Source organism: Clytia hemisphaerica, unplaced genomic scaffold (genome assembly GCF_902728285.1).
Source record: "Clytia hemisphaerica strain Z4C2 unplaced genomic scaffold, Clytia hemisphaerica genome assembly, whole genome shotgun sequence".
In the NCBI taxonomy this organism is placed as follows: Eukaryota; Metazoa; Cnidaria; class Hydrozoa; order Leptothecata; family Clytiidae; genus Clytia; species Clytia hemisphaerica.
In genome coordinates this window covers 622945-632477 of record NW_027104248.1, presented here as the reverse complement: position 1 = coordinate 632477, position 9533 = coordinate 622945, and the positions used below count along the sequence as shown (strand labels likewise).

At 33.4% G+C, this 9533-nt stretch overlaps 1 protein-coding gene across 2 annotated transcripts; it reads right to left on the bottom strand.

Moving 5' to 3' along the window:
* Positions 1 to 395: 395 nt before the first annotated feature.
* Positions 396 to 9290, bottom strand: LOC136816469 (phenylalanine-4-hydroxylase-like). Of its 2 annotated transcripts, none has more exons than XM_067072799.1 (15): positions 9172 to 9285; positions 6452 to 6548; positions 6218 to 6316; positions 5904 to 6078; positions 5221 to 5309; positions 4783 to 4850; positions 4519 to 4569; positions 4196 to 4294; positions 3858 to 3904; positions 3565 to 3700; positions 3334 to 3403; positions 3147 to 3203; positions 2771 to 2866; positions 2132 to 2265; positions 396 to 993 (listed from the first exon to the last, which is right to left on the bottom strand). In XM_067072799.1, exons 1-15 carry the CDS (start codon positions 9195 to 9197, stop codon positions 834 to 836), a joined length of 1404 nt encoding a protein of 467 aa, XP_066928900.1. In that variant the 5' UTR covers positions 9198 to 9285; the 3' UTR covers positions 396 to 833. The 2 variants fall into 2 exon arrangements, with proteins under 2 accessions (XP_066928900.1, XP_066928898.1); XM_067072797.1 differs by lacking the exon at positions 396 to 993 and adding an exon at positions 1424 to 1879 and having other exon boundaries at positions 9172 to 9290.
* Positions 9291 to 9533: the final 243 nt, after the last annotated feature.

Genomic DNA, 9533 nt, shown 5'->3' with positions numbered 1-9533 from the left:
TTCCAGGACTGCTTATGCTGATATTCGCAGCTAACCTCCATATCTGGAGGTCATTCGACTATCCGCACCATCCTGTGGACCCGGGAGTTCTCTTCACCACACCACAACTTGAGAGTAGTGTTAAATAAATCCTGGAAGGATTACCTTATATCGAGCTTTAAAGTATTATGAGGTTTATAAGCACTAGCAAAATCATAAAAAGGCGAAGTGGGGACAGGGTCCAAGTTTCTGTTAATTTTTTTGTAAAATTCCATTCACTTTCACGAAAGCCTCAACGCCTCAATGAGATGAGACAGGGGTGTATTTTAATGGTTTTAGTGTTGAAAATTTTCTTGAAGGGAAAGAACATGATTTGTAATGGGGCGGGTAAAATCGAAAAACAAACGAAATAGAGCTTCAATTTTGATGCTTCATGTGTAAGCATTTCTTTCCAATTAATAAAAAGTAAAATTTCTCAGTTTTAATATAATCATCCTTTTCTACCTTGAAGGGTAACCTTGAAGGGTAGATCATCAAAAAAAAGTTACACAAAAAAATATTAATAAAATAACATTAAGCATATAGTGAAATAAATACAAAATACAAAATAATTATGTACAATTCGCCTAAAAATGAGGCCTGAAATATGAAAGTGTCCGCTGTGGATTCAAAAGTTTTTATCTTGAAATTTTATGCGAACTTTAATGAACTTCGATTTTAAAACAAGAGCTTTTCTATACAACACTGAACGAGAGATTTTGATGCTAATATGCTCAAATTAAAAAAAAATGCTAAAACTAAAAGTTTGGTTAAAATTTAGTTAAAAACAAAACTGCACTGCACTGCACGATTTTTTAGTCCATTTTTTTGAGAGCTGCATGTAGGACATCGAGATCAGACTTGACATTGGTAACAACGTTGATGATTCGATCTTGTGTATCCAACACCTCCACTGTTTGTGTGTAAGGATTGTAGTGCACCTGGTATGGTCGTGGAATTTTTGTGCTCCACGCTCTGAAAAAAACAAATAAAAGTTTTCATAGTAAATTCACTTAAATTAGACTGGCTGAACAAGGCAAATCGTTACAAACTATTGAATCATAACATCATTGTTTTTAATGCGCGTCTGATACTCACTTTAGCCCTATTGTTGATAAAAGTCTGTTTTCGATGCGGACTCAGGCTAGTTAAAAGCGTTGCTATGCAATGTCGCTATGCAAAGCTCATTAATTTGATTATAGAATTAAGAGAAATTTGATCGTTTTGTTCTGTTTAAAAGATTCCATGTTATATTGGTTTGAACGTCAATCATGTATGGTTGTTGTCAAAAAAATACACAAGAGACTTTTTGTCAAATTCTTGTCATTCTTGTCATTCTTGTCAAAAAGAATTCTCGAATATCAATTTTTGATCTGATGAATGGTTAGACGATAAAAAAGCTACATTTGAGGAAAATATTTCATGTTTATCTTCTTTCAAAAATAATAATTCAAAAATTCTAAACGTCATTCCGGTTGACTTCATGACAAAAAGTCACGAAAATATTGATCCAAATGAAAGTCACAAGCAACAAATTCTTTCAAAGAAATTTAAAGTTCCTCTCCTGTTCCAGCTATGTTCCTTTTGAGGTTTCATCGGATTTCTAGTAGACACGTCCAAGTTATTTATCTAAGCTTATTCTAGGGAGTTATTTTATCAATCGTATTCTGGTCATCAATTTAGTCACTCTAAAAAGATTCGTCATTGCTGCTTGGAGAGAGCTGTCGATACATGGTCCAATTCTCCTCGCACGTCTTCAATCAATTTAAGGACCTGTTCTTTACGATCTAGCGTCTCAACAATTTGTGTGTAAGGGTTGAAGTGCAGTGCGAATGGCTTGGGAATATGATTCGCCCATTTCCTAAAACAAACGTGCCCCCCATCAATACGACTGTCTGATGGATGATAAATAGCAAGGTTTTCCAACTTTCATAACCAAAGATTTTTGCTCATTTTCTCTCTGCGCAAACAATCATTGAGTCGGTCAGCCGTTACACATCATCAAGTCAGAAAGCTTACACGTGTGCAGTGTTAAAATTCAAATGTAAAAAAAAAAACTTTTCAGAGTGTTTCAAAAAACAGAAGAACATGAAAATTAAATTAGAATCCTTACCTAACTTTCTCTTTTGCATCTTCAAAGGATTCCGCTACGAAATATCGCGGTTGGAATTCCGTAATCGGGTATTTGGTCTGTGATGTCTTTTCCGGATCGAAAGCCAAATGTTCCGGTTTGGCAGAAACACAATACTGTGAATAAATGTGAAAAATAACCGTCAACAAAAAGACGCCAAAAGAAAACACTACCGCTTCAATCCATGTCAAACTTAATCACTTCATCAGGATTTGTTAATGGATCGAATGTCGAACAAAGCCCTTCCTAACAAATTATAACACCCCCTTCTCACAGACCCATTTGGAATTTTGGCCATAATATCGTCCCCAGTGGAAAATTATCCTCCAATTTTTGTCCCCACTGAAAATAATCAAATAAACCAATCCTCACTGCAAAATATTATGCTATTTTCCCATCCCCACTGAAATTTCTGACAAAAAAAACAATGGAATATCAATCCCTAGCTATAAAAAAACTTGGGAATATTAATCCCCATCGAGTTTCAGTCCGTTATTTTTATTCCCACTGGCTGAAAAATTCCTACCGGGTCTGTGAGAAAGGGGTGTATAATAAAACGGGAGTAATGTATAACCGATAACTGATTAAAGTTTACTGGTATATAAGTATTCTTTCACTTACTTGTAGCTCGCCAAAAGAAGAGAGCAATCCTGCGCCATATGCTTTGATTTCACCATCTTGACGGCATAATCCAAACTCCACTGTGAACCAATACAACTAAAAAGGGAAACGCGAAATTTCTACTGAAGAAATGTTTAGTGAAAATTTTATAAAAAGTTTGGTGTATTGACCAATTCTTTTAGATGACAAAATTGACAGCATGATAGCGTATAGTAAAGCATAAAATAAATAGCTATCAAAATAAAGAAAGTTCGCGTCGAGGTTTGCTGCCAAAAGGAATCAACAGGTGTAGAGTTTTTCCGTATAACGCCATATTATCAGTTGTAACAACAACAAAATCAATAAAACTGTTTGTTGAACAAAAAGGAAAACTTACGGTAGCCAGTTTTTCGATCCATTCATCGGGAGCACCAAGTGATGCTAATCCGATTTCCTGGAAAAAATCAAATCAAAAGACCCATTAAACAAGAAGTCTGGGGTAAGTTAGTGAATAAAATCTCTTTGTTATAAAAGGCTTGAAGGGAAGACAATATTTTATATTTTCCAGACGAGACAACATTTACCTGTGAGAATTGCGCGAAACTCGGATCAGCGAACAAAGGAACGTGTCCAATTAACTCGTGGACGCAATCTCTGAAAAATCAAAGCAAGTAAAAGATGAAATTTTTTCGATCACATGCAATACTACCGGAGTGGTAGTCGCTAAATCGCGAAATTACTGTATTGAATTACTTGAAACGTACATGTAATAGCGCTCCGAAACGCATACGTCATAATTATTACTTTCCACTTACGGTTCAGGAGTATACATAGGAGTCTTTGCATGTCGGATATATTGCGTGGAATGAAAAACGCGGAAAGCAAGTCCAGCTAAGAAGTCACGTGACGATAACAAACCAGCAACAGGTCTCAATGTGAAACCAGTACAATCTGTGGAAAAGATAAGTGCAAATTATCAAATGGTGAAAATTGATGTATAGTTTTACGGTGATCAAAGATTAAATGTGTTGCAAAAACAACAAACGTCAAATGAGTGCATTAATGACGTAAGAAATAGTTTATAGAGAAAACGGATTTTGAAACTGACCTTTTAAGAACTTGGAAACATCTTCTAATTGAGGAATAGCTCCGATTCTGAAATTAAAGCGTCAGTAGAATAAAAAATAAGGAATATATCCTTGAAGAAACACGCACCCTTACCTAAGTTTGTTCAATATTAAATGCATCCCTATCTCATTGATCTAATGAATATTATCTGGTCTATGTTGGGATAGACTGAAGGGTCTTTTATACTATATCTGATGATGACGTCTATTATTTTCATTTTAGTTGGAGAGACGGTTCATTTCAATTTTTTCATTGAGAATATTTTTTGAGCAGTTGCTGTGATTTATACAAAAATGCTTGTTCATCAATGAGATGTACCTGTAATTACAGTTCTCTACAAGAAGGGGAAGCATGAAGTTGACTTCTCTGCACGCATACTTCGGGAATAGTTTCGTCAACTCGGCGAAAACTGTGTTCCTATAAATACGAGAAAAAAATGTGATTCAATATTCAATATTCCGATAATTCATCGAGACAATAGTTGCGTGATGAAAAATACTTGCATAATATTTTGCATTTATCATTTGCGAGAAAGATAATCACTTTGTTGACATAAGAGTTTACGTCACTTAAGAGACGAGAAAGAGAAAGATGACTCATTTACGAGGAGGATGATAACTGAAGAGACTTGGGGAACTTACCAAACGCTAATTTCGTCTTCCGTGTAAGTGACACGTGGCAACGGCTCTCCGCTAAAACAAAAAGAGAGTTATCTTTTCAATCTTTTCATGTTAAACCGACATGATACAGATAGCCAATACAATATTTCAATCTACGAAAAACTTTTCTTTTTGATAATCGAAAGTAAAAATGTTATGCAACACAGTGCGTAATAATTCAGATAGGATGAAACCTATAATAGAACGTGAAATTCTTATCAGGCTTAACATCAAAATAAGACGTACTGTCGGTATTTGATGGCAATATCAGCGAATTCTTTTCGTCTTGCTCGATAGACTGGATCAGTGAATCCCTAAAATATGAGACAGTGAAATGTTTAAGTGATTATTAAACCATTATCGAGTTCAGTACCTCACTACACCCCCTTCTCGCAAACCCCGTAGGATTTTTACAGCCAGTGGAGGTAAAAATAACGGACCAAAACTCGATGAGGATTAATATTCCCACGTTTTTAAGGGCTGGGGATTTGAATTCCATTGTCTTCGAGCCATAAAATTCAGTGGGGATGGATAAAATAGCAAAGTATTTTGCAGTGAGGATTCGCTTATCTGATTGTTTTCAGCAGGGACAAAAATTGAAGTATAATTTTCCACTGAGGACGATATTTTGGCCAATTTTTCATTGTTCCTCAAGTTGAAACAAATTTTCTAAACGTCACTTACAGGATGTTCTGAATCAAGCTCTGAACCATAACTCAAAACTCTGTCAGCAAATTTGTCAAGGTCAGCGATTTTTCTTGGAAACCATGGAACTAAACGAAATCAAAGAGAAGTTTCAAAGTTAGTTGTTTTTGGTTAATGTCTCAACTTGCATTGAAAATGGAATGTTACTTGAATGTGCTTTCAGAAAAACAAGTTTCGAAGCCGAATTGATAGACTTAAAAGCTTCCAGCAATATTTACGTCAAGTCGTATATAAGTACATAAAAACATTGCGAAAAAATTTGAGTTAGCAAAAAAATAGTACAAGTTTCTAAAAGAAAGAATGTCGCTAGCTCAATAACAAATCAATGTTAAACGATATATAGTAAGTGTGTGTAAAACAAATCCCGTGGACTTGAATACGTAATACATCAAAGTACAAAATAGATTAGTGTAGTATTTAATAAACAGGAGCGACGGAAGCCTTTTTAAATCTGATACGGCCCCGACGTATCTGCCATGCGCAATACGTCGTATCTGATTCACAACATTAGAATGTTGCTTTATTGAAATAATACTATTTCTATTAAACTTAGGAGTGAAAAATCTGTTTTTTAGTAGAATGATTTTGGCTTTAATTACTTATGAAGCTTGGTACAGTAGGTTTTTTAAGATGATAATGTTGCAAACTTATTTTCGACCTACCCGATTCTTCATTATGCAGAACAACACTTTTGGCTTTCGACTTCAAATCTTCTACGACAAGTTTGACACTTTCGGAATTGGCAGTCTCTGCATCGATATCCACATAAAATTCATAATCCTTCTTGTTAGATTTAGATGGTCGTGACTCGATATGCTTCAAATTAATTTGACGTTTCTAAGAAAAAGTAGTGTTTTTGAAATTATATACAAGACACATTTATCCTGATAAGATATGAATTATAATTACTATGAAGAAACAGTATTAAAAAGTAGCATAGATAGGCAATAACAAAAAATAAGGGACGAGTTTTTACCTTGAAGATCTTAAGGGCGTCAGCTAACACACCAACTTCTTCTGGGAGTGAAAAAACAATACAAGGAGTGTTTGTATCATTCACATTCGGAATCTTTCCCTGAAAATGTAAAGATGTAGAAATGTAAACAAAATATATTTTAGGAAGAGCTATACAGGTATTTCTTAAGATAAACATTGATAAGATAAATAATGATTAAAATATGAGAATTCCAAAACTTTCAAGGTGACTCACCAAGTAGGCATATTTTGCTCGCTTTTCAAAATCTTCATTGGGATGATCTTCACTTTTTCTTTTGATTCCTGCATCCATTTCTTTCTCTACAAAATCTCTTAAAAATCAAAAAGTTGTAAAAATTAGAAAAAATATTATATTATATAATCCACTTTTTTTCAAACTGACAAGATAGCAATGAGATACATCTAAGCATGTCGACAGTAATATTAATAACGGCATAACATCGCTGTTAATGACCTGCTGCCCTTATCTTATTAACACTGCAATTAAATAAATATTTTCAACATGGTTTAAATTATGCTTTCAAACCATTTAGCAAAATAACTCTCGATGATCTGATATGATCATATAAATATAGCAGAATTTTCCTGAATCCCCATTGAAAGAATACACCATTGATTGAATTGACATTGTTATAATGTTATAAAGCAGAAAGTCCGCAAGCATAAAAAGCTAGTAAATGATTTAAATAGTCATTTATATCAATCTAATCTAAAAAGTGATCATGAATAATAAGCATTCTAACTTTTGTCACTTTCATGCTCTGAGGTAAAATTATCTATTTTAGACAGAATTTTGTTTCATTTGGAATGAATTGATTAGCAAAAGGAGATATTAATTAAAAATGACAACCAAACCGGCAAATTAGACACTCCAACAAAAATTCATTTTAGTCTTTTTGAATATCACACTTTTCATCATAGGTCATTTGAAAAAAATCTAATTTTTTGAAGATCCAAGTATATTGTACCTTGCACAGGAGCAGAAAACCCAGAAAAGTTTTTGACTTGAATATTGGTACTTTCCAAAGCTATGATATTGAAATTGATTTTGAAATTTCAAGGAAGGAGGTTATATACATATTCTTTATGTTCTATCATTAAAAAAAACCAAACTTTTGAAATGAAATATCTCAGATTTTTGAAACAATTGGGTCAAATGATTTATAGGTTTCTCCCGCCTAGATCAATATAAGGTATCTGTAGGCCAATTTAGATTATCTGCATAGTTTGGAAGTGAAACACATATTTCAAAAATTTGCTCAGAAAATTTTTTTCATCTCCCATACATTGATTTTCTTGAATCTTTTTGTGAAAATTCATGATATTTTTCAAAAAGGTGTAAAGAATAATTACTCTACTTGCATATAAATTTTCTCATTTTTTTTCTCATGTACTCAACAACCTGTAAAACTACTGCTGTGATAACCTTTTTAAAAAGCCAATTACCAAAAAAAAATATGCCATCCGACAGCGTAATGTTTTTTATTATTCGTACAGAAATTAGAAAAGATTATTAATTAGAGCCAAAAAGTTTTCTATTTACAGAATAAATTAATTTTGGTGGATACCCCTGAATAAATTTTATTTGGCTGTTGCAGGACATTTCGGACTAAAATCTTTATTACAAGTTATTACAAAGCAAAAAAACTTGGAATTTGGTAAAAATTACTTAAATTTTTGCAGTTATATATTCATAAATATAAGTCCGCCAAATCCCTCAAATTTTCTTTCAGTCAAAAATTTCTTCTTTTAAATAATAAAATTCAATGTGACCTTATGAGAGAATTTGCAATTTCATAACATAAAACTAAAAATGCTCAATAAATTACAAGTCTTCACTCTTAATTTGCCAGCTAGCTAAGCGGTCTAAGGAAATTTATTTTTGACGTTTCCTAGCCTGAATACAAATACCTATTTAGACCAAGATACACATCAAAAAATGAAAATAATTTACAACTTGGATACCCAAAAATTATAAACTTTTGAAACTGGAGAAGATAGTGATAAAAAGGTTCTTCATGCCAACCAAACAAGCTAAACATTTCACAACAAGCCTTGCTACAAACCTTTGCCTGACTTTAATCAACACAAGAATGGATAACATTCATAAAAAGCAAAGCTTTTGACAGGACTGTATTTTAACAGATATGTTCTATTATCACATGACAGCTTTTACAACAAAAAAAAGAGATAAAAATAATTTTGATGATGAAAACACAGAGACATAATTTAGAGTATATATTCTAGTTCTATATCGTAGATGATAGAGAAAAATATTGAATCTGTAAACAACACTACAGAAATATAAGAAGGAAAATCAGTCAGAACAGAACTTTCCACACTCCCACAAAAACACCCTCCTTTTTTTCATATTTATGACCTGATATGCTATGATCTCAGTGAGAAAAAATAGATTCAAATCACAAGAACATAGCTATAGAACTTATAAAATAAGTATTTTGTTCGAAAAAGTAAAATAAAGTCTAAATAGAAAACGAAAGCTCTCGCACCACAAAAAGAAAACAAAAGTGACAGAATTCCAAGAATTTTGTTGACAAAAATGATCTTTTCTTGTTTATTTTCCGGGTTTCAAGAATAGCCGGGTATGCCGGTTTTTTACCGGCATCTTTTTAAGGGCGCACCGCCCAAAAAAGCGAGATCAAATACAAACCACCCGGGCGGGCGCGGTGGAAGAAGGGTTTTAAAAGTCGAGCCTCGAGAGGTTTCACCCAAAGATTAGTCTTTGGAAATCTTCGTGATTTGAGGTTCCGACTTATTTCAACCCAAGGATAAGAAGGAACTTATTTTCGACTCCCTTTTTCGAAAATTAAAGAGATTTTTTTTACTCAAATTTGGTCTCTCTCTCAAGGGTCGTACCCCCTTGGTGGAGTTTTGTTGCACTGCACTGTAAGAAATTAAATGCATAACCCTTACCTTGTTTGAATTGCAGTCTCTTTCATTCTTTCAAAGTTCAAGACGATGAAAATGATCTTCTTATTAAATATGGCTTTTGATGGTGATCCAACGCTTCAACGATTGAAAAAATAACTCGTTTTTCATGGAAGTGATTTGGCATTATATACATATTTCGTAACTGAGGAAAATCAATTAAGGAACTCCTTAGGACCCACTCTTTTTGTCAACCACTACATAATAAAGGAATCAGAGGTATGGTAACGAGATTGTATGCTACAAGAAGATGATTTACAAAGAGAGGAAGCTTGCATAAGCCATGCTATTTTGTATAATTTCATAAAAATTACATGAAAATGAACCAGGAACTAAAAAGATAATTG